Below are 27,401 nucleotides of genomic sequence, written 5' to 3'. Positions count from 1 at the left end.
TCACTAATGTACAATTCTGATTTTTTGCTGTTTTATAATATTAATTGTTAATTGTTTTGATAATTTCTTTTATTTACCATTGTTTAGTATATTTTAGATGTTAATAATTTGCTCACTAATGCATGATTATTATTTTTTTGTTGTTTTATAATATTAATTGTTAATTATTTTGATAACTTCTTTTATTTACTATTGTTTAGTGTATTTTAGATGTTAATAATTTGCTCACTAATGTACAATTATTATTTTTTTGTTGTTTTATAATATTAATTCTTAATTATTTTGATAATTTCTTTTATTTACTATTGTTTAGTGTATTTTAGATGTTAATAATTTGCTCATTAATGTACAATTCTGATTTTCTGCTGTTTTATAATATTAATTGTTAATTGTTTTGATAATTTCTTTTATTTACCATTGTTTAGTATATTTAAGATGTTAATAATTTGCTCACTAATGTACAATTATTATTTTTTTGTTGTTTTATAATATTAATTGTTAATTATTTTGATAACTTCTTTTATTTACTATTGTTTAGTGTATTTTAGATGTTAATAATTTGCTCACTAATGTACAATTCTGATTTTTTGCTGTTTTATAATATTAATTGTTAATTGTTTTGATAATTTCTTTTATTTACCATTGTTTAGTATATTTTAGATGTTAATAATTTGCTCACTAATGCATGATTATTATTTTTTTTTGTTTTATAATATTAATTGTTAATTATTTTGATAACTTCTTTTATTTACTATTGTTTAGTGTATTTTAGATGTTAATAATTTGCTCACTAATGTACAATTATTATTTTTTTGTTGTTTTATAATATTAATTCTTAATTATTTTGATAATTTCTTTTATTTACTATTGTTTAGTGTATTTTAGATGTTAATAATTTGCTCATTAATGTACAATTCTGATTTTCTGCTGTTTTATAATATTAATTGTTAATTGTTTTGATAATTTCTTTTATTTACCATTGTTTAGTATATTTAAGATGTTAATAATTTGCTCACTAATGTACAATTATTATTTTTTTGTTGTTTTATAATATTAATTGTTAATTATTTTGATAATTTCTTTTATTTACTATTGTTTAGTGTATTTTAGATGTTAATAATTTGCTCACTAATGCACAATTATTATTTTTTTGTTGTTTTATTATTTTATTAATTGTTAATTATTTTGATAATTTCTTTTATTTACTATTGTTTAGTGTATTTTAGATGTTAATAATTTGCTCACTAATGTACAATTCTGATTTTTTTGTTGTTTTATAATATTAATTGTTAATTATTTTGATAATTTCTTTTATTTACTATTGTTTAGTATATTTAAGATGTTAATAATTTGCTCACTAATGTACAATTCTGATTTTTTTGTTGTTTTATAATATTAATTGTTAATTATTTTGATAATTTCTTTTATTTACTATTGTTTAGTGTATTTTAGATGTTAATAATTTGCTCACTAATGCACAATTATTATTTTTTTGTTGTTTTATAATATTAATTGTTAATTATTTTGATAATTTCTTTTATTTACTATTGTTTAGTGTATTTTAGATGTTAATAATTTGCTCACTAATGTACAATTCTGATTTTTTTGTTGTTTTGTAATATTAATTGTTAATTATTTTGATAATTTTTTTTATTTACTATTGTTTAGTGTATTTTAGATGTTAATAATTTGCTCACTAATGCACAATTATTATTTTTTTGTTGTTTTATAATATTAATTGTTAATTATTTTGATAATTTCTTTTATTTACTATTGTTTAGTGTATTTTAGATGTTAATAATTTGCTCACTAATGTACAATTATTATTTTTTTGTTGTTTTATAATATTAATTGTTAATTGTTTTGATAATTTCTTTTATTTACCATTGTTTAGTATATTTTAGATGTTAATAATTTGCTCACTAATGCACAATTACTATTTTTTTGTTGTTTTATAATATTAATTGTTAATTATTTTGATAATTTCTTTTATTTACTATTGTTTAGTGTATTTTAGATGTTAATAATTTGCTCACTAATGCACAATTATTATTTTTTTGTTGTTTTATAATATTAATTGTTAATTATTTTGATAATTTCTTTTATTTACTATTGTTTAGTGTATTTTAGATGTTAATAATTTGCTCACTAATGTACAATTCTGATTTTTTTGTTGTTTTATAATATTAATTGTTAATTATTTTGATAATTTCTTTTATTTACTATTGTTTAGTGTATTTTAGATGTTAATAATTAGCTCACTAATGCACAATTATTATTTTTTGTTGTTTTATAATATTAATTGTTAATTATTTTGATAATTTCTTTTATTTACTATTGTTTAGTGTATTTTAGATGTTAATAATTTGCTCACTAATGCACAATTATTATTTTTTTGTTGTTTTATAATATTAATTGTTAATTGTTTTGATAATTTCTTTTATTTACTATTGTTTAGTGTATTTTAGATGTTAATAATTTGCTCACTAATGCACAATTATTATTTTTTGTTGTTTTATAATATTAATTGTTAATTGTTTTGATAATTTCTTTTATTTACCATTGTTTAGTATATTTAAGATGTTAATAATTTGCTCACTAATGTACAATTATTATTTTTTTGTTGTTTTATAATATTAATTGTTAATTATTTTGATAATTTCTTTTATTTACTATTGTTTAGTGTATTTTAGATGTTAATAATTTGCTCACTAATGCACAATTATTATTTTTTTGTTGTTTTATAATATTAATTGTTAATTATTTTGATAATTTCTTTTATTTACTATTGTTTAGTGTATTTTAGATGTTAATAATTTGCTCACTAATGCACAATTATTATTTTTTTGTTGTTTTATAATATTAATTGTTAATTATTTTGATAATTTCTTTTATTTACCATTGTTTAGTGTATTTAAGATGTTAATAATTTGCTCATTAATGTACAATTCTGATTTTCTGCTGTTTTATAATATTAATTGTTAATTGTTTTGATAATTTCTTTTATTTACCATTGTTTAGTATATTTTAGATGTTAATAATTTGCTCACTAATGCACAATTATTATTTTTTTGTTGTTTTATAATATTAATTGTTAATTGTTTTGATAATTTCTTTTAGTTACCATTGTTTAGTATATTTAAGATGTTAATAATTTGCTCACTAATGTACAATTCTGATTTTTTTGTTGTTTTATAATATTAATTGTTAATTATTTTGATAATTTCTTTTATTTACTATTGTTTAGTGTATTTTAGATGTTAATAATTTGCTCACGAATGTACAATTATTATTTTTTTGTTGATTTATAATATTAATTGTTAATTATTTTGATAATTTCTTTTATTTACCATTGTTTAGTATATTTAAGATGTTAATAATTTGCTCACTAATGTACAATTATTATTTTTTTGTTGTTTTATAATATTAATTGTTAATTATTTTGATAATTTCTTTTATTTACTATTGTTTAGTGTATTTTAGATGTTAATAATTTGCTCACTAATGTACAATTATTATTTTTTTGTTGTTTTATAATATTAATTGTTAATTATTTTGATAATTTCTTTTATTTACTATTGTTTAGTGTATTTTAGATGTTAATAATTTGCTCACTAATGTACAATTATTATTTTTTTGTTGTTTTATAATATTAATTGTTAATTATTTTGATAACTTCTTTTATTTACTATTGTTTAGTGTATTTTAGATGTTAATAATTTGCTCACTAATGTACAATTATTATTTTTTTGTTGTTTTATAATATTAATTGTTAATTATTTTGATAATTTCTTTTATTTACCATTGTTTAGTATATTTAAGATGTTAATAATTTGCTCACTAATGTACAATTATTATTGTTTTGTTGTTTTATAATATTAATTGTTAATTATTTTGATAATTTCTTTTATTTACTATTGTTTAGTGTATTTTAGATGTTAATAATTTGCTCACTAATGCACAATTATTATTTTTTTGTTGTTTTATAATATTAATTGTTAATTATTTTGATAATTTCTTTTATTTACCATTGTTTAGTATATTTAAGATGTTAATAATTTGCTCACTAATGTACAATTATTATTTTTTTGTTGTTTTATAATATTAATTGTTAATTATTTTGATAATTTCTTTTATTTACTATTGTTTAGTGTATTTTAGATGTTAATAATTTGCTCACTAATGTACAATTCTGATTTTTTGCTGTTTTATAATATTAATTGTTAATTATTTTGATAATTCTTTTTATTTACCATTGTTTAGTATATTTTAGATGTTAATAATTTGCTCACTAATGCACAATTATTATTTTTTGTTGTTTTATAATATTAGGTTTCAATTATTTTTATAATTTTTTTGTTCCAATTGTTTAGTATATTTTAGATGTCCATAATTTGCTCACTAGTACACAATTCTGATTTTTTTGTTGCTTTATAATATTAATTGTTAATTATATTTATAAAAGCCTGCTGTGGGAGAAGCTGATTAAACAGAAAAAATATTTTAAAAATTTTGATATTAAATGAAAGAAATATGTATTTGCTGAAAACATGCACACAAAACATATTAAACAGATTTGCATATAAAGCTTTTCATTCTAAAGCTATAATAAGCAATGAAACAGGGGAAAATCAACTTTATATTATTGTGCACATATCATTAATTACGTTTTTTTTTGTATACAATAAGAAATAAGGGATAAATTTGGTCATCATCAAACGTAACAAAAATGTTTATATTCCCACGGTCGTCTTCATACATGCCAATAGCTGTTTGTACTTCCTCATCTAGATCCACCTCGGTGAGTGCTTCCTTTCCAGCAATTGTTTTTCCAATAGTAACGTCGACAAGGAACATGCATTGTTCATCTTGGTTATTTTGTTCAGTGAAACAGTCCGAATAAAATGCCTTATCGCAAAAGTAACAACCTTTTCCAAACGCATGATCTAGAATAATAAGAAAAAGAAAATAATCCAAATCATTGCTTATTTAAATTTGTGTATATCAAAGAGATAGGGTGTAAGTGGGCTAATGGATATTTTTATGGACTATGGAAGAAAACATGATGATTTCACATCTTTATCGAATAATCTTTTGTGGTCAAACACATACCAATACTGTTGAGAAAGGTATAAACCCAAAACTTGACCCCCATAATCTATTCGTTAAATCTCAACTTGTGTTAATCGTATAAAATATGTGTATTTCTTGATACATGAAATCCTTGTATCTGGCCCCTGTCATTTAGATTTAGTCACGTCCTGATGGGAAGAAGGGAATGTTAGTGATGCCCCTCCATCTTATGCGTGTACCATTCTACTCTATGCGCATAAAAAAACAACAAATTAATAACAATAAAAAAACTATAAAACAGCAACAACACCAGCAAAACAAAAACAACAACAATGATAAAAATGATAATGACGGGCTCCACACCAAATAGTCGGGAAGGGTCAAGAAGGATGGAAAAACCTAGGAGAGAAAGTACTAACTAGACCTCCACTGGATGAATGCGAAAAGATCTGAAACCATGGAAAGGCTTGTGTCCACCCAAATTCCAGTAAAGCACTGTTGCGATAACGCAAGATCATTTGCAAACAAAGCGGTAGAGTACTAGAAATCTGGGTAGACTTGTTGTCACTCAGTTTCCAGGGAAGATCACCATTAATGATCAGTTAGCCATCACTGATGATGACCTATGTAAGAATTCCTAGTGAGTTGCTTATGATAATAAACAATTATATATTTACTTTCAACCAGTCTCCAGTCAAATCCGTATCGAATGATGCCATCAATAGCGCCATGTTTTGTACCGTGCCATAATTCCTCGGTAGGACATTCGGGGAATTTGTTTCTGTACCATCTCGATGTAATATACAGTCTTTTGTTTACGATCCTTTCAATCTGAACGAAAAAAATATAAAATTATATCAGTTATTTGAACGTACAATCATGTGTATGTGTGAAAGAGTATGTGTGCCTTCCCCCACTTCCACATCCCATTGTGTATTTTGATTCCCCTCTGCCCCAAATTGCCATAGGTTTTCAATAACAGATGCCACATACAAATTTATTATGTCTAAACGTTCAACCCCCGTCTTACATAACTTTACTACATCATTATATACACATTTATTCGTTATAATTAATTCCTATATTTCATCCCAGGCGAAGTATCATCACGATTGGCACATCTACTAAGGAAGAAGTTTCTATTTTTCTCTCTGATTATCAAGTCCTACCACTGCTACCACTATACACCATGTACTCTTCTTCATTTCCCTATGCTGTTCATATTTCACCGCTCTTAACTGCTTATGACATACATAGACTAAACATAACCTTCCCTTCTCCTTATACACAATTACTAATGCCTCCCGAGCTATCATCTGCCCATTCCTATTAGCTGCATTGGAAGATTCCATTATTCTTAGATTCCCATTCTTGTCTAGATTAATGAACGATTTTTCATATTGAAATATGGCAACTCTATACGCGCCTTCCATAATATTAGTACGATATCAGTTCTTGGTTGACAAATATTTTACTAAAACAAAAGTTATTTATTACATATATCTACTATACTTATATATATCGCAGTATACATTTTCTTTTCTTCTTAGCATTGTACGACTGGGAAAAAAAAGCCATGTTTGTTTTCCCGTGTCTCGCTGAAGATAATGTTGAAAACATGGTTTCCTTCTTTTGGGTACGAAAACAAACTACATTGTAGTAACGTACGTGCGTGCGTGCGTGTACATATACATACATACATACATACATATATATATACACACACGCAATTTTATACCTATATACACACGCACGTGAAGTGCGTGTGTATATAGGTATAAAATCGCGCGTGCATGTGTACACACACACACACACACACACATACATACATACATACATACATACATACATACATACATACACACGAACTTCACGTGCCTGAGTGCGCACTCACACACACACATACAAACACACACATATGCATGTCCACGAGCATGCACACTCAAACCCGCACACAGACAAATTAACACAATCACACACACACACAATTATTTATTGCAATGTTGAGTTTTTAAAAAATAAATTACTTGATTCGATTCAAAAACCATGTTTTCTACATTATCTTTTAGACAAATAAATCGTTACGTTATTAATTTATTACTTGGGACGTTAAATTCAGTTCATTGTACATTGCTGCAGCTGCACAGTGCACCAGTCCACCCTATCAAAACAGGTGGCCATAAAATGGGTGCTCATTGTACGTAGAATTTTTACAGGAAAGTGATCACACATTTTTAAAACTAACATTTTCTCATATATTAGAAACTAGGTATTGCCAGTAATTGTAAACGTTATTTTCATTTGCAGCATTTTTCTCGATGGTGGAAATGTCCACTTGCCCCCTCCCCACAACAAAACATATAAATCGCCCTCATAAATGAAATTTTAAAAAAGTTAAGGGTACAAATAATTATTTTTAGGATTGGAAACTATCTGTCAAATCTTACACACGCGTGTGTGTGTTGGGGAGTGGGGGTAGAAACTTAACCTATTCGGTCGACCACACTTACCCACCTGTGTGCTGCACTACCCTACCAAAACTGGTGGCCATAAAAGGGTGCTCATTGTACGTACAATTTTTACAGGAAAGTGATCACACACATTTTTAAAACTAACATTTTCCCATGTATTAGAAACTAGGTATTGCCAGTAAACGTTATTTTCATTTAAATATTACATTGGAAATGTCCACTTGCCCCCTCCCCGACAATAAAATCTTCCTCATAAATGAAATAAAAAATAAGGGTACCAATAATTATTTTTAGGATTGGAAACTATCTGTCCAATCTTATACAAGCATGTGTGTTGGGGGAGGGAAGTTAACCTATTCGGTCGACCACACTTGCACACCTGTGTGTGCATGCATGTGTGCGTGTGCGTGCGTGCGTGTGTCTGTGTGTGTGCGCAAGCGTACGTGCATATATATATATATATATATATATATATATATTATTATTATTATTATTATTATTTGTTTTTGTTTTTTGCGATACGTTGTGAATTATTTATACGAAAGTGCATTTTTACCTAAATGCGAGTTGGGAATAATTTTCCCTTTGACCATTAGATAATTATATTTTTAAAACAATATATATATATATATATATATATATATATATATATATATATATATATATATATCATTTTCTTGCAATAAATTCAATTATTTATACGAAATGCCTCTTTGACAAGTGTTGGGGGGGGTAGAAACTTAACCTATTCGGTCAACCACACTTACCCATCTGTGTGTGTATGCATGCATGCATGTGCATGCGCGATTACGTGTGTGTGTGCGTGCGCGCAAGCGCACGTGCATATATACATATTTATGTGTGTGTGTGTGTGTGTGTGTGTGTGTGTGTGTGTGTGTGTGTGTGTGTTATTTAATTGTTTTTGTTTTTGCGATACGATTTGATTGAATTCAATTATTTATACGAAAGTGCATTTTTACCTAAATGCGAGTTGGGATTAATTTTCCCTTTGACCATTAGATAATTATATTTTAAAAACAATATATATATATATATAATTTTCTTGCAATGAATTCAATTATTTATATGAAATGCTCTTTGACAGTTGGATAATTATATTTTAAAACCAATATATATATATAAAATAATTTTCTTGTGTTTTTACGAAACAAAGAAAAAGAAAACACTTCTTGTATTATCAAATAATAAAACAAATATTTTATTTAGAAAAAATTAATTTACTTTTAACACTTTTTGTGTTCACGAAACAACAAAAGGCACTTGTGCAGTATGCGGACGGCGGCCATCTTTTTTTCGTGTTTTTCACTAAACTGTCGCTAGGTGGGGTTTCTCGGTCAAAAAACAATTAAATTACTAATTTGTTGTTGACCCTTCAAAGTTGCTTCAGGACAAAAAATGTTTCATTTAAATTAATTATTTGTTAAAAAAAATCTATTTTACTTTATAAAAATCCAATGTTGTTTTTTAATTACAAAATTGTTTCATTAAAATTAAAATTTATGACGCAGACTTTTAAATAAATGTTTTTACAATTATATATTGATACATTTTTATACAATAAATGTTTTGGTTTCCAAATATGTTCTGTTCGGAAAAAAAGTGCCCCCCACCGAAATGACTTTTAAACGATATCTTCTCCCAATATTCCTATTTACAATGCCTCCCCACGGGACAGAGTTAGACACCAGGGCCGTTTTTTAATGTGGAGAAAAGGAACAAAAATAAAAATTGTCTCAGTCGTGAAGGATTCTCTCTGTGGCACTATTTCTTTGTGCCACTGTTTCTAACAAACTCTGCGGCATGGCCGGGTTGTTATTTGGCCATGTGCGTAGAGATACAAAGAAACACCTTCCAATAATTCCCTTTCCTAGAGCTCTCTCTCTTTCCTGCTCGACCACCATGAAGTGAAGACGCATATTCTGTCTCTCCGTAAATGGGGGGGGGGGCACCCCTCCCTCAATACTAGTTAGGTTAGTTAGCTTTGAAAAGCCTATTGTCCAGTTTTTAATTGTTAAATTTTTGTAATATATATTTTGTACAATAAAATAGTTAATTATGCTTTATATATATTACAATTGTGTTGCGTGTCGTTTTTCTTGTGTCTGCCATAAATGCCTTCATAAATGCCTTCATTGAAACAACGAAGCGGTCTGGAAAATGAAGAAAGAAAATTCCAGTCAGAACGCCACCAAGGGTGAAGAGGTCAAGACGTTTCCTGAGAGAAGAAGGAGCCACACAGCACATCCAACATCTCAGGTATGCTTTTCTTCTTATAGATTCTAATAACGACCATCTTCATATCTTCCCGAGACCGCTTTAAGACATTTACAATAACATGTCTGTCGGTCACACCTCCGTGACCATCGGATAGTGATATTAATGGTGCCGTGACCAGGATATATTGTTTCCCAGCATGGAACTAATTTCGACCCTTAAACCCACAGCACAACAACAAAAAAAAATTATAACCACTAGACAAATAAAGAAAAAAAGAAATGGTCCACGGTCTTTAAAAACGGAAAAAAACTTATTATTTCTGGCAAAATTAAAAAAAAAAATGGCAGACCAGTACACACATGCATAAAAAACGCACTCAAAAAGAAAATTCAGAACCTGAACAAAAAATGTCTTTCATGAACAGTTGATATGTCCTTTTTCAGGTTAGGTAACAATTAACGCTGAAACATAACGGGACTTTTTGATTTGATAATGTTTTTTATTGATATTTTTTGTCTGTTTAAAAAGAAAGGAAGAAAATGTTACTGGTAAAAAAAAAATGGGTTAGAGAATATGAAAGATTTTTGTGTGTGAGCGCCTTACAAAATTGCTCAAAATAAGATTTTGTCTGTTTTGTTATTTTTTTAAACTCGTAGAAATGTTAAGTCTACCTGTCACTCATTTGTTTAAAACAATGGCCGCACATGGGAAAGATAAGTGAAGATGACCTCGTCATGGTGTTTGTGAGGGTGTTGAGGGATGGGTGGTAGAACAATGCTACCTGCCCCTGTCTCTCTTCTTCTCTCTATCTCTCTCTCATCCCCTTCTGTGAGAACGAGAGAATGACTTTTAAAATTGTCGAAGATATTTTGTGTCTGATTACGTAATGGTGTTATGAAGGTGGTGGGTGTGTAATGGCATCGCTTTGTCTCTATCCCCTTCTTTTCTCCCTCATTCTCTTTCTCTACTCTTGCGTTTTAGTTTTTGTATAGCTAAACCCCCGTGGCGGGTTGCAAAAGGGCATATAATAACGAATTAACTTGGAGTTTTTAAAATTTTTCTACCAAGTTTAAAGAACAAAAATACTTATGCTTCTAAAATTACATTAAATGATGTCTTCAATTGTTTTTTATTAAAAATAAAAAGAGAGAAAATTATTCAAACAGCACTTGAAGTACTTTTTTGAAATCTTCGAGTGTTTGCAAAAGCCAACTGTTACATGATTACGTTAATTTTTAAGAGTTCTCTGAAATTTTCATAGTTTTTTTAAAGAAAAATTATGCTATTACATTTCGAATATTCTCTGAATTTTTTTTAATAATTTCTAAGGGAATATTATTTGACTAACGAAAAATTTTTTCCTGAATTCTAGATTATTTTTAAGGAAGAATTATTCGAGCGAATTCTTTAATTGAAGGTTTATTTGAAATTGGACCGTATGATAGGGGTCCCTGAAATATTGACTGAAGAGTATTTACGAAAAATTGAATTAATTCTTAAGAAGAAAAAAGATTTCCTCAGTCTAGAAAGATCTCAATTAAATTAATACTTTAATTTTCTCAAGCTGTTAACTATACAGAACTGGTCGTTAACTAATGTAACTCCCAGGTGTGGCGGGAGTTTATTAATTCGAAATAATCTTTGTGAGTGATCTTAGGAAGAGGGTTGTTTTTTTTTAAATAATAAACTAATTACTTTGAAAAAAAGTAAATTAACGTGAAAAGTTTCTGAATTCGAAATGACCTTGATAATGGTCTATAAGAAGAAATGCTTTTTATGAATCAATTAAATAACTTTAAATGTACACTAAATTTTAAAAATAATAATTACGAAATGAAAAAAAAAATTGGGATGTCTCTGAATCTCATTGTGAAGAGTAAATTGATTCAAAATAAATTTTCGATGATCTTTTAGGAAGGTTAATTTTAATAATGAACCAAATGTTTGGAATAATTTTTGGATTTCATTGTGAAAAATGGGTTGATTCGAAATTTATGATCTTTTGAGAAAATTGTTTTAAAATGATAAATGAATTACTGGGAAAGAAGTTAACTAACAAATTCGGAATTTTTAATAGTATTTTGGGAAGAAAACCAAAATACTTGAAATAATTTTTAAATTTTGGAATTAAATTTTAATGATCTTTTGTAAATCAAGTTTTGAAAAAATACACATACTTTTTAAATGTACCCTGAAATTTGAGAAAAAGTTAATTATGAATGTATTAACTTGAAATGCGTTTGCATTGTGTAAACAAATTCTAATTGTGACCGAGGTGCTCTGAAATGATTTTTTGAAAATGTTTTCTTTTTTAAGAAAAAAAATTGTTAACACCCTATTTCATTGATTTAATATGTATACCAGGTTTCTGAATTGTTTATTTTTTTAAATTTTTTGCCCTAATTAAGTATTCTAACTCATGGAGGCTGAGTGCCCTTCTTAATTAATTCTTTATATAATTAATAAATATTCCGTGGTGGATAGTTTTTATTAGTCGTTCGGCGGCAGACTCCTTGCTCTAACAGAATTAAATTGGATTAGAACCTCTGAAGACCAAGGTTTTACTAAATCCATATAGATCGGCGTGATGAGGTCACATAACACCGACTTATTTAAAATACATTATACTGGTTGCTGAAAAGAGCGTAAGTCCAGTTACCAAAGTAATAACTTGGAATACATATAGGTCAGCGTGGTGAGGTCACGTAACTCCAACTTGGTTAAAATACATTATACTGGTTGCTGAAGGGAGCGTAAATCCAGTTACGGAAATAATGTTATGCAGACTAAATTAAAAAACGTATAGATCGGCGTGATAAACTCACGTAGACTCCGTCTTAGTCAAATACGTATAGGCCGGCGTGATAAACTCACGTAGAATCCAGCTTAGTGAAATACGTATAGGTCGGCGTGATGAAAATCCGGCTTTGTTAAAAAATATTATACTGGTTACATAAGAGAGTGTAAATCCAGTAACTTAAATCATGAGGTCATTGCCTCGATGGAGGGCGAGGATGATTACCTTCTCTGGTATTTGAAGCAGTATACCAGTCTACCAGGTGGAAAAAATAACTTGCTTCACTGAGTTCCTGACGGAATATAGAGCATGTGAACATTGATCGCTGCGGCCGGCTGACGCACCATCGACGGAAAATTAGGAACTTCCGAAATTTATGAATACTTATAACTTTCGGATTGCATAGAGAGGGATGTGGCACTATTTCTTTGTGCCACTGTTTCTAACAAACTCTGCGGCATGGCCGGGTTGTTATTTGGCCATGTGCGTAGAGATACAAAGAAACGCCTTCCAATAATTCCCTTTCCTAGAGCTCTCTCTCTTCCTGCACGACCACCATGAAGTGAAGACGCATATTCTGTCTCTCCGTAAATAGGGGGGGGCACCCCCTCCCTCAATACTAGTTAAGTTAGTTAGCTTTGAAAAGCCTATTGTCTAGTTTTTAATTGTTAAATTTTTGTAATATATATTTTGTAAAATAAAATAGTTAGTTATGCTTTATATATATCATAATTGTGCCGCGTGTCGTTTTTCTTGTGTCTGCCATAAATGCCTTCATAAATGCCTTCATTGAAACAACAAAGCGGTCTGGAAAATAAAGAAAGAAAATTCCAGTCAGAACGCCACCAAGGGTGAAGAGGTCAAGACGTTTCCTGAGAGAAGAAGGAGCCACACAGCACATCCAACATCTCAGGTATGCTTTTCTTCTTATAGATCCTAATGACGACCATCTTCATATCTTCCCGAGACCGCTTTAAGACATTTACTATAACATGTCTGTCGGTCACACCTCCGTGACCGGCGGATAGTGGTATAGAACAGAGAAAAAGAAATTGAAGTGCAGCATCTGAAGAACAGATACTACATTGTGATCTTGTCCCGAAGGCCAGATATTTATTTGCTCCACCACCGAGCAAATTAGGCACAAGGCCGATTTTTAATGTGAGGAGTGAAGGGGAAATGGGGACCAACTCCCCGGGGAGTAGGGGAGCTGGATAGTGACAATTGGTATGAAGGGTTGCCCCTACATTAACCAAGGTCTTATCTGTGGGGTCGCCCCCACATAGTGTCTTTGCTTGCAGTATCTGCTGGAACAGATACTACACTTTGATCTTGGCTTGAAGGCCATGTTAAGAATGACTTTCAAAATAATGATGTTATTTCAGCGCGGTACCAAAAATACATATGTACTGTGTTTTCTTTTTTTGTTTCGTAATAACAATAGAATTGTTTAAACTAAATTACTTCTTCTAAATAAAATAATCGCTTTCTTTTGAAAACACGTAAATGTTTTCTTTCTTTTCTTTTTTTTTCGTAATAATAAGCCCAAAATTGTTAAAACTCAAGTATTTTTTAAAATAAATATATGGTTTCGTTTTTTTTTGTGTCTTAACTCCGTGATTTTTTTTTATTTTTTAAAACGAGTTCAAAATAATTTTTTAAAATATTATGGGGTTCATAGTCGCCTTTAAAAACAATATCTCATTCAAGGGCGGTCATAAAATGTGTTTTTAATCGATATTTCAATCAATAAGGGACTAGTTTTCCTATCTAGCAAAAAATGGACGAATTTTCCGGGCACCATAATAACAGATGAAAAAATCAAAGAGTTCAGAATTGAATGACTCCACATAAGATATTTTTAGAATATAGCCATATACCTAGAAAGTTGACTGATAGCACCCTTACTGAGTGTCGAACATTTAAACTCCTAGCTCTCACAATCACAGGTAACATAAATTTAATCAAATATATAGAAAATACTGCCAAGTTTGTTGCAAATAGCTAAACATCTTTTAACATCTGTCAAATTAAGCAGAAAATAGATTATACTACTTTGAGGATAATGCTGCTTATTTAATAAATCAACTATGACTGAAAAACAAATATATCTCCATGATACTTGCAAAATTTTAAATGTAATGTGAATAAAGATCTTGCTCTACAACTCCCCACTTAGAATGTCCCTATAAATATGGCTCCTGGATAACAGAAAAAAATTTAATGATTACCTTGATGATGTCGATATCTGAAACAATAGTCTCTCGCAATTTCGCAGCAACGCGCAAATAATCATTGTCCGATTCTTCTAATTTGATTCTGCAAATATCTTTTCTCACTGGCCAAGATCGTGGAAACGAAACTGTAAAGGACAAAAAATAAACATTTTGTATACTGTGGCGTTGAATCGTACGTGTGTTGTGTATGTACGTGAAACTAAATAAATGTCTGTTGTGTTCTTACCATAACGGACCATACGTATGTATGCTGTGTATGTTGACATATAACGAACTGTTGTCCTTGACTTAAATGTCTATCTTAATGACCCATGGCTCGTCTAGTGTTATAGGTGCGTGCATGTCAACATATATCATACACGTAATGAAGACGGTATACCTGTCTGCTGCTGCTGCTGGTCGATTCTGGGAATCCTTCAACCATCTTGGAGAGCCGGGCCTGCGTTAAGGAAGCTGCTTCACAAGACATAGACGAAGACGTTGTAAAATTTTATATATTTTATTCACTCTCAGGTATTCGTCATAGCAGAAGGGGAGTGATCAAGGAACTCTCAACTTATTGGTTTTTCTACGTCTCCTATTTGAGGCCGTCCCCTCTGTCTTTCTCGGCGTCTCAGAGGAAAAAAATAAGAAGGAATATATCCCCCACCCCCTCCAAAATTTCTACAAGTAAAACAAAATTCCAAAAAAATCATCAACCTTACTATACATATATATAAAATTAAATTAGATATTACTCTGTATTCAGGACTTCATAATTATAGTTGAATTATTTTAGGTGTAAAACCTTTACATACGTTCAAATAATATAGTTTGTTTTACCTTTGTAGCCAATTCTTTCTTTTTCTTCTTCTGGCGTGATGTACGATGCATAATCTTTAACCTCTTCATTCTCAGGATATATAATGATATATGCACATTTCAAAGCACCAGGATTATTGTGCATGAATTCCAAAAGAGTCCGGTAAATTGTCTTGAAAAGTCTTTTATGAAATTGCATGGCTCCCGTACCGATTACTGGAAATGCAATACTGTATGGTCCATTACCCATTTTCATGACTGTCTGCAGACATGCAGTCACAACCTCTCGAATTTGCTTGAAAATAAATAAAATAAAAAAAGAAACATGGATGAAAAAACACATCTGAAATGTGAATGTGATGGCAATTAAAAATATGTAAGTTGACAACCGCCCTCTGGACAGAAGTACTGTTTTTAATTATGTGGTGAAGTCCACGGAAGAGATTTAAGGCTAGGGTTCAAGTTAGAATTATGCAATTCTTTCTTTTTTTTCCCCTCTTTTTTTTTTTTTGTTATTTTCCCTTTTTTAGTTGATAAAGTTAGGATTATGCAGTTCATTATTTTTGGATTCTTTTTCTTCTTCTTTTGTTATCTTCCATTTTTTGAGTTGATAAACTGACATTAAAATATCGCTTTTGTAGAAAACTAACGTTTTGTTCCGAAAAGATCCTAGGATAAGTATCCCAACCCTACACAGCATATGAACCGTCTTTCTGAACGCATTTTCTTGAATAATATTTTGTTCAAATTTAAACATTTGCCATCATGTTGACGTGACATCTGAAAACAGAAGCCGAATCCCTTCCCCGATCCCGCTTTCTTGTTTATGTGCTAATATTTCCCCGCAAATTTAAATTACTAAATATGTACTAGAGAATATGTCCTTAGAAATGGACTTGAGATAAAGACTTCTAGTAGCAGTCGCATAGACCACAAAAACAATCTAATACAATTGTAAATAATATTTACTTATGCATTGTTCATGGATATTTTCTTATCAACGACCCTGATAATACATGTGTCTTTCTTGTTGTATTTGGGAATTAATTTTTTCTCATCCAAGTAATTATATCTGTGGTTTTACTATTTTGTATATATAAAAAAAAAGAGTGATGAAAACAGACATAATAGAGAGAGAGAGGGACAAATAAATACATGGCCAGAGATAGGTTAGTAATGAAATCAATTTGTAAAAGCCGTTCAACACATGCCATCATGTAAAATGAAGGTTAAAACGAATATGATAATATCCTATTAACACTTGAGCAAACCTTGCTCTTTAATCTGAAATAGTCACTCTAGAAAAGACGACGATTCCATTTCTGTTTGATGAAAGCAGGGTTTCTTTTTTTTTGTTGTAAACTATCTACTAGTTGGCCAGTTGTGTACACATCTTTTGGGCGATAGGGCCTTCTATCATGTCTGAAAGTGGCACAATGTTCAACGAGCGAGATTGGAGATGTGCTACTGTACAATTCATGCTCTCTATCCATCCAAGTTATGACAAAAGGACCATTGCCAACACCCTCAAAATACATCGCTGGATTGCCATGAATAACAGATGTGCTCAGAGTGATGAAAACAAAGTTTCCAGCGATGGTTATGGTCTTTGGTGTGGTTTCAAGTGAGGACCACATCATGCCACCTCACATCGATGTCGGCTTGAAAGTCAGCACCAAAGTGTACCTGGATGTGCTGAAGAGTGGTAATTCTCTGGGGCAATCAGGTGGCCGCTGGTAGACCCTGAGTGTGGCAGTAAGACTCGGTGCCGGCCAACAAATTCAAAGAGACCCAGGCGTTGCTTCAGAAGGAATGCTATGACTTTGTACTCTTCTCTCACTGGGCCCCCTCCTCCCCAACCAGAACCTGCTGGGCTACTTCATTTGGTCATATGGCGAGAACATCACCAACAGGCCCTCCCACAACACCAAAGCCAATCTGATCACCGTCATTCGTCAAAGTATTCACCAAGCACCTGCCAGCACTTGTGGAAAAAATGTGCTCCCAATTCTGGACCAGTATCAAGGTGGTGATTGAGGCTGAAGGCGGCTACATTGAATAGTTGTGAGCTCTATTACATAATCAAGTTACCTGAATTGATTTTTGCAATAAAAGTTTTAAAATAAAGCTGTAGTGTTATTTTCTTTAGGGCGACAATTTTATTGTTCCGCCCTGTACTTACCTGATGGGAAATTCTTTTTTCAATGTTTTGCAAGCTGCAATGAAAGACAAACTTGTAAGGAAGATTGTAGCCATCTGTGACAGCAATTTCGCCAGGTGCAATGCCACGTGGGTATTTGTTGTTAATTTCCTTTTGTATACAGTGACCAGCATGCTTAAGTATTGTTTTTGATATGGCCCCACCATGAGCGAGATTAAGTGATTTCTCAGTTGGATTAACAATGATATCGACCTGCAGAAAAGAAAGAAAATAAAAGCATTTCTGTATAATTAGCCATAAAATAAATTAAATACAATAAATAACACACACACACACACACACACACACACACACACACACACACACACACATATATGTTCTACATAATCTTAAAAATAGATTATTTGTTTTAAAAAAACTTAATCCCAACAAATGCTAACTCTTTTATTTTTCTCTTGTTTTATTTTATTTTTTTAATTTTATTGTCATTTTTTTTTAATTATATGAATTTATTGTCTTTATTTTTGGTTGTCTCAATGTAGCATAGATGTTTAACTCCAATGCTCTGAACTAACGAAAACGAGTGATAAAATAGCTTAGGCAAGATAAAATTTTCTGAATTTAACACAAACGGGAAAAGTTAGAACTTTATTTAAAACAAAAAAAAATTTTAAAATAAGTAAATAAATAAATATATAAAAATAACAAAGGGTGGAGAAAAAGCTGCTTTCCAGGTCGGTAGTACTTCGTGAGATGTCGGAAATTCTTTGTTTCTATGTCTATCCATGTGGCCATGTCATTAGTGAGGGTGCTGGAGGTAAACGTTTCATCTGGGCTGACGTTACCCGTCTGATAGTCAGGGACCCGAACCTTGGATTAACCACTAAGGAGGCTGTCCTATCAGCAGGGGCAAAGTACTGGGGATGCTGTATTGTCATTTGGTGAATGGGTTCTGAACCATGCAGTAGTTTCTGGTGGGGCCTCTCGATGCCATACTAGTGGGTAATTGTTACGGCTTTACCTTATCATGTGCTACAAAAAAAAAAAAAAGAATTCCTGTCTTTTTCTCTCTTACTTTCCCTCTCTGTCCTCTGTCGACCTGTTCCACAAATCCCAAAACCCCAACATGAAACATCTCCAGAAAAAAAACACGCATAAACCTAGAACCCCATCCTCCAATGTAGACCCTACTACCATGTCTCCTACTCCAACATCAGGGGTCCACGTTCCACCCTTCCAGAGGTCAAAAGCCAATTACAGGAGACGAAACCGGACATATTCTTCCTAAGCGAAACTGGCATAGGGCCGACCACTTCCCTAGATGAGTTCATAATTAAAGGATACTCTAACTTAATATCTAAATTTGACCCCCAATATCGCGATGGGCATGGAATATGTGCCTACATTAAAGATGGCTTTCCATGTGGTAGGGATATCTCCAGAGAAGACCATAATGTACCTTATATGTGCTTCTAGGTTGCACTTGCTTACACCACCGCATTTATATTTGCCCTCTATCGCCCCCACAACAGTGGAGTTACTATCTTTAAGAGTATATCTGAGAAAATTTACCACATTCTGTCTGCTCATCCGTTGGCTAACATTCACATTTGCGGTGATTTTAATGTCCATAATGTGGAATGGCTGACCCACTCAAACAAGACAGATGATGAGGTGAGGTTCTGTCATGATTTTGCCATTGCCTATGACCTAATCCAGATTGTTCATGAAGCCACCCGTGTGCCCGATACTACCGGTCAGTATGCCAGCCTTCTAGACCTTTTTGTCACAAATTCCCCTGAGCTATGTTCATGTTCCATTCTATCTCCTCTAGGATCTTCCGACCAGTCAGTTATATCAGTTAAGATAAAAATGAAATGTAATAAGTCTCCAGACGTACCTCTCCACCGTACAGTATATTGAAACTCTATGGCTGACTGGGATAGCTTCCATATATTTATATCTGATCTACCTCTGCATTCCATGTTTAAAAAGGATGTGTCCTCTATAGTATCAGACCTGACCGAATGGTTAATTGTAGGCATAGACCGATTCATATCATTCAAAAAATTCCAACAAAAACCTAACAGCCAGCCATGGTTCTCCCCAGAACCTGCTGCTGCCATCGTGCATAGAAACCACTTTTTCCATAGTTACCAACGTAATAGATGTACTGAGACTAAAGCTGCTTTCAGGACTGCCAGCAACCACTGTAAAAGAGTAATAAAAATGCAAGAGAGCTATATGCACAGTCCGTTAAATCCAAAGTAGCTGAGCAGCGGCTTGGTTCCCACCAGTTTTGGCAAATAGCAAACAGGATCCTGTACAGAAGCGTGTGTTCTATCCCAACCATCATCAGGTCCTGACATCATCTTGTCAGCATCAGACAAGGCCAAATTATTTGCCAAGTACTTTGCAGCTAATTCTACCCTATGAAACGAAGTCCATCAACTCCCTGTATTTCCTCCTATAACAGAAAACACGCTATGCAACATACAAATATCTGTGCGTGAGGTCGCCAAGCTAATCAAGAACCTTGATTCCAGTAAAGCAACTGGCCCTAACGGCATTCCAATTATAGTGTTGAAAAAGCTTCAACCAGAACTTGACCCCATACTTACAAAACTGTCTACAATTATATATATATATTATTATAATTATATATATATATATTATTATTATTATAATTATATATATATATATTATTATCATAATTACATATATATAATTATAATTATATATATATTATTATTATAATCATATATATATTATTATTATAATTATATGTATATATATATATATTATAATTATATATATATATATTATAATTAAATTGTATATATATATTATTATTATCATAATTATATATATATATTATAATTATATATATATATATATATATATATATATATATATATATATATATATATATATATATATAATTAGTTACTATAATAATTATAACTAGTGTTTCATCCTTTAATGAATCATCAGTGCATGGTGTCATGATTAACACCGGTTGAGGGATTCGAACCCGGCAACAAAGCCATCTCTATTTTAGTTAAAAGTTCTTTAGTTAAAAGGTTTTTTAGTTAAAAGTTTGTTTCTTGGTGAGAGTTTATGGAATTTTCTTTTGTATATCGTTATAGTCTGGTTGGCACTGTATGAGGGTGCTCTTGAAATTGAGACTAGATGTCTACAATGGGTCTGGCTAAAGGTTCATTTCATGAGGTCAATGGTAAGTTTATTAATTTTTGTGATGTTTTCTTTTGATATCTGTGCATCACCGCATGTGTACGCGCGTGTGAGGGTGAGTGGTCGTATGCTGCGTGTGTGTGTATGTGTGTGTATGGGTTAACTTTTTGAATTGTTCTTTTTTCTTTTTCTTTTCACATGTGTGCATGTATGCGTGCTCGCATGTATGTATCTGTGTGTAAGAGGGAGAGAGAGACGGAGAGAGAGAGAAAGGTAGGGAGTGTGTGTGTGTGTGTGTGTGCGTGCACACATACATGTTTGTGTGAACGTGATACGTGTGCGTGAGTATTTTGATATGTTTGATTTGATTCATCTGTGTGGATGTATACCCGTAGACGTATGTATTTACTTGTCTCCCTACGAGGGCTTAGTTAGGTATAAGGTCGACCCAATATAAACATACAAAGATATATAAATAAAATAGAAAATAAGTGATAAATAAAATTAAAAATATATATATATATATATATATATATATATATATATATATATATATATATATATATATATATACACACACACACATACGTACACACACATATACATACACACATGCAAACACACATATATATGTTGTTTAAAATTGTCTTGGTCTAGAGAGATTTTCTAAACACACACACATATATATATATATATATATAAATATATAAATAGAATAGAAAATAAATAATAAATAGAAAATGAATAATAGAAATAATAAGAATATATATATATTAAGTATATATATATATATATATACATATATATATGTATATATATATATATATATATACTCCACACACATACACACCCACACGTACATATATATATATATATATATATATATATATATATATATATATATATATATATATACCCACCAGCACACACATATATATATTGGTTAAAATGTGCATACTTACGTCTGTTAGCTTTTCTAAGCAACATATAACTCTTCTCACATCACCATCTAAAAAAGAAAAAAATTGATAAACAAAAGAAAGGATTTTTCATGTTAATTTCCTAAGTTATGAATCTAAATTTTAAAGTAAAGAATAAAATATTGAATTTAAAACAGAAGAAAAAGAAATACAATCTGGTATACACCACCCTATAATTAGATGCTAAAAGCTAAACTTGGCAATAAATTCTTAAATCAAATCGAAATCAAATCTTAAATCAAATCGAAAAACACTTCCCCATAACCCATCACTTGGACAAAATTTTCATACGAATAACCTTACACTGTCTTACAACTGAAGCAAAAACTTAGAAATGATACTTCATGAATAATAACAAAATAATAAATGATAGCAATAGAGAAAAAACAAGAAAATAACAACAACAAAGAAGAACCCAAAGTAATCACCCAAATAAGAAAGTTAATAATCAAAAGAAAAGTTGCAACTGTTAAACTTGTTTCTTTTGTCCCCACAAAATAAATGCATGAAGAAAAGCAGTCTTTACTTAGTCACAATATTTGCCAATGAAATCCTTAATAACAAGAAATATTACATGAGTATGAACTCCCTAAATTTAAAAATTAAATAATACGATCCTTAATATGCATTCCATAACAGAAAACGTTGAATAAAAACAGCACTTGCGATGCATTACTGGGAGCTAAAATAAAGCCGAGACTCGTCAATAATCAAGTGGAAAATAGTATGACAAACCAGAAATTTAGACAACCCATGTACATTATGTATGAATGAAAAATTTGAAATTCTAAACTTTAAAGCCACTCAAAAAGTAAAATAGCAAACAACTGTAGATATAAAATAAAATTTACTTTACGTTAAAAATGCATAAGAAAAACAAAATTAAATAAATTACTAAGCTAAAGCATCATCTAAAATAGAAATAAAAAAGGATTCTAAACACATAGCATTTAAAATAAGGTCATCTATTAATTTGACATATATATGTATATATATATATATATATATATAGATATATATATATATATATAATTATTTACTATAATAATTATTAAATACCTTCAGACACTAATATATATATATATATATATATATATATATATATATATATATATATATACTAGCAAAAGTATCTGTCGTTGACTGGATTCAAAAACAGCTCACAGAGTACAAAATAGACTCCGTGGCTTAGTGGGGGATGCCCTTTTCTCTTCCCTGCAACCTCTCTCCCACAGAAGAGACGTTGCAAGCCTATCTTTGTTTTATCGTTATTTCTATGGCAGGTGCTCGTCTGAACTCCAATCTCTGGTCCTCCCTCGCCAATCTTTTACGAAAAACACCCGTCTAGCTGAATCCACTGTCAAAAACTTTCCCCACTCTTTATCTATGCCTAAATCAAAACATGGATTCCATGAACAAAGCTTCTTTCTTAGAACTGCACACCTGTGGAACTCTGTTCCGTCTGCCTGCTTCCTACATAACTACAACTTGGATGTCTTCAAGTCCAACGTAAACAAATTCCTGATGAACCGCCCCTTTAAGTAGACACTTTATTAAATATCCACACTAACGTACTGTATTTACAATAACCCTTATCCCTGAGTGGCTTCCGGGCCTTTATAAGTGGTGACCACCTTGTAAAAAAAAAAGAAAAAAAAGCCTACAGAAAATGGACTCTGAATTATCAAAGAATGATAGGTTATGAAAAGGAAGGGTTATAAAGAGATATCTTCGAATTTGGGGGTATCAAAACCAAAACAAAATATGATGAAAGTAAAAATAAAAAAGATAAACCCCATAATTTATTATACCATACCTGTTCACACTGAAACACTTATCACAATAATTTGTGGATCTATATTAAAAAACTTTGTTAAACTTTGTGACATATTTCCATTCTATGGAGGTCAGGTACGAACGAACACCCCATAATTTTATCATACCATATTTCTTCAAACTGAAACATAATTATCAAAGTATATTTACGCAGATAGATATGAAAAGTCTTTATTAAAGTTCATCCCTATTTCCATTCTATGGAGGCCAGGCGCGAACGCAGACCCCACAATTTTATTATACCATCTCTATTTAAGTTAAAACATACTTATCAAATTATTCTTATGTACATCTATATCAAAAACACTTGTAAACGTTTTTTTTTTTAAATTTTTTAATTTTTTATTTCCATACTTTGTGGACCAGGCACGAACGCAGACCCCACAATTTTAATGAACCAGCGTTCTGCTAGATCAAACATACCCATTCCTGTGTCTCGATACATCTATCATTATATGTAATCGGTTTTTTAAAATAGTCAACCATATTGAGCCTATTCGTGACCACACACACACACACACACACACACACACACACACACACACACACACACACACACACACACACACACACACACACACATTCAGCTTTATATTATAGATATATATTTGTATATATATATTTCTGTAGAAATATTTTTTCTTTTAATATATATCAATCCTTATTTAAGAAGCTCAATGTAATTAAAGAGCAATATAGAGAATAAATGACAAAAAGTTATATTCTAAAATTCATGATGTTGACCATCTTATAATTTATTCCTTTAATTCAGTTGATTTATACAATTCTTGACAGTATCTGTTTCGTAGCACAAAATCAATGACTTAATTCTTGAATCAATCAGTGAATCTATTATGCCCTTAACTCATCAGAAGAAATAGCAACAATCAATCCTTCAAAAGGAACTGAAATGTGATTTGACATGATTAAAATCCGAAAATTGGAAGATAAGCTGCAAGTACCTTTTCATTTTTCCATTTCGCTATATTGAATTAAAGGAATAAATTATAAGGTGGTCAACATCATGAATTTTGGAATATAACTTTTTGTCATTTATTTTATATATATATATATATATATATATATATATATATATATATATATATATATATATATATATATATATATATATATTTGTGTGTGTGTGTGTGTGTATTTCCTCAAAACCTCTGACCTTGGTGGAGGGGCGACTAAAACTTATTGCTGTGGTTTCAAATAATCTGAATTAGCAGCAAGGAGAGACTTGATTCCAAATATTTCTCATATGTTATAGTTCCCCTCTTTTATAAATAGGGTACTACTGTTATATCCATATATAGATATACCACTTTTTGGGGCAATTTTATAAGTTCGAAATATCAGCACCTACTGATCAGAATTTTACAAATAAAAGCTCATTGGAATGCTAATGACCTGAATTGTGCAGTGGGCTATGTGACATTTGCCCTTAGGGTCGCATATTACTGTTTCAAGGAGTTGGGTATCACTTTTCTATATTAATTTAACGTAAAATGAGCACCAATTTTTAGCCACCTTGGTTATAAAATGGGTGTTCATTTTACTTTAAATTAATATAGAAAAGTGATCCCCTCACTTTTTAAAACTAATATTTCTTCATATCTTTGAAACTACTCATTTTCTGGGATTTTTACTGTTATTTGCATTTTCAGCACCCTCGAAAACCTATGATAGTGTTGATTTTAAAGGATTTTTTGTAGGTGGAAAGATACTGCACCATTACCAATACTTCAATCATAGTCATTTGTTTTGCTAGTTTTGCATATTAATTACAAAATATCTGATGTTTCCTCAAAACTTCTAGCCTTGATGGAGGGGAGACTAAAACTTGTTGCTATGGTTTCACATGATTTGAAATAGCAGCAAGAGGAGATTTGATTCCATATATTTCTCATAAGGTATGTTTTCATACGACGGCGTATAAGGATTATTTGATACTGGAGATATTCATAATTGTACCCTATTTTCAAAAGAGGGGAGATATAACATATGAGAAATGAAAAACACTCTTTCACCTGACATGAAACGTTTACTGGGTACACAAGTGGTCACTAGTTGCCTTGCCTTTTTGGGGTAAGAGCTTGTCAAAAACGGATCTCACTTTCCACGAAAACATTGTTTCTGCAGGTGAGACTGCTTTTGGTGTGTTCGGTTTGGGTGTAATCCTATACACGTGTAGAAATTGTTGAAGTGCTTCATCTGTTGGGGTCCCTGTAGCCTTCTTCAGCGCTCTTTTAAGAGTGTCCACAAATCGTTCCACTTGCCCATTCGACCAAGAATGGTATTGGGGATTAGTGATATGATTAATTTGGAACATATCACAAAAACTTTGAACTCAGAAGACGTAAACTGGGTTCCATTATCACTTACGATGCAATCGACTGCGCCGAAACATGTGAACAGTTCATGTAAGAAATTTATAGTCGTTCCAGTTGTCAGTCTTCTGCACCTCAATATTTCAGGCCACTTGGTGAAACTATCGACTACGATTAAGTAATAATTGTCCTCGAGTGGACCTTCAAAATCAATGTGCATCCTAGACCATGGCTGGTCAGTCTTTAACCAAGATTTAAATGTAATCGGTGGTGATTTAGCCACAAGAGCACAGCCTGTGCACGAATCTATCTTCTCATTTATGTCCTTGTCCATTTTAGGTCAGTAGACATAGCTCCTTATCAAACTCTTCACACGATTTTCCCCAGGATATCCTGTGTGGAAATCCCAGAGAATTCGTTTCTGGAGACATTTGGGAATGATCTCTCTTTTGCCATATAGTAAAACCTCATCGCAAAGCGAAAATACTTCCGGAACATCGCCTTGTATGGTGATCTTGTTTTTTTATGTCACAGATGAAGTCATCCTTGTCTGCTTCCCTTTTAATCTCTGGTAGTTCTCTGATTGTATTGCCCATCATCATTTTTATTTCCCCATCTGTGCAAAGAGTTGCAATGATTGAATCTTCAAACGGATCTCTTTTCAATGGTATCAGCTTAGATAGGCTATCCGCATGGCTAATTTGTTTCGAAGACAAATACTCTAGGATGAAATCATAATTCAGTAATAATGTACCCCATCTCAACAGTCTATTAGCTGTATATATCGGTAAGGAATTTTTGGAACCAAAAATCATGAGCAACGGCTTATGATCCGTCTGCAATGTAAATTTTCTGCCGTGTAAATACCTATGAAACTTTGTCACAACGAATATAATACTCAAGGCTTCTTTTTCAATTTGAGAGTACTGTCTTTCGGCCGTTAGTAGCGTTCTTGATGCATGTGCGGTCGGTTTCCTGGTACCGTCAGGCATTATATGAAGTACGCAAGCTCCCACACTAAATGAGCTTGCGTCACACACTACTATTATTCTCAAAAAAGATCTGAAGTTAATGTCTCTTTGATCTTCTCAAATGCCTTCAGCAGTTCATTTGGTGGGGCACGCAAACCATGTATATACTTAATGAAGACTTGGTAGAAATTAGCTAGGCCCAGAAAGCTTTATAGTGCTTGCACGTTATTGGGAACAGGCATGTTCTTTATGGCTTCCGCCCTCTCAGGATCAGGGTGTCTACTATCTTCATCAATAATGCGACCTAA

The 27,401-nt window shown here is 31.3% G+C and overlaps 1 protein-coding gene across 1 annotated transcript in view; it reads right to left on the bottom strand.

The window, feature by feature from the left end:
- Positions 1-4,530: 4,530 nt before the first annotated feature.
- LOC145268727 (protein mono-ADP-ribosyltransferase TIPARP-like) overlaps positions 4,531-27,401 on the bottom strand; it is a 108,277-nt gene continuing 85,406 nt past the window's right edge. The window contains exons 2-7 of the mRNA XM_080124297.1: positions 21,936-21,982; positions 17,800-18,030; positions 15,639-15,912; positions 14,811-14,941; positions 5,751-5,904; positions 4,531-4,946 (exon numbers count right to left, since the gene is read on the bottom strand). Coding sequence (XP_079980423.1) covers positions 4,660-4,946; positions 5,751-5,904; positions 14,811-14,941; positions 15,639-15,873 — 807 coding nt within the window. The 5' untranslated portion in view covers positions 15,874-15,912; positions 17,800-18,030; positions 21,936-21,982 and the 3' untranslated portion in view covers positions 4,531-4,659. The remainder of the gene's footprint in view (positions 4,947-5,750; positions 5,905-14,810; positions 14,942-15,638; positions 15,913-17,799; positions 18,031-21,935; positions 21,983-27,401) is intronic.

Source organism: Euprymna scolopes, chromosome 44 (genome assembly GCF_053919585.1).
Source record: "Euprymna scolopes isolate OS-2025 chromosome 44, ASM5391958v1, whole genome shotgun sequence".
Classification (NCBI taxonomy): domain Eukaryota; kingdom Metazoa; phylum Mollusca; class Cephalopoda; order Sepiida; family Sepiolidae; genus Euprymna; species Euprymna scolopes.
Note: the sequence above shows the minus strand (reverse complement) of the source record. Positions and strands in the feature narration are given on the sequence as shown.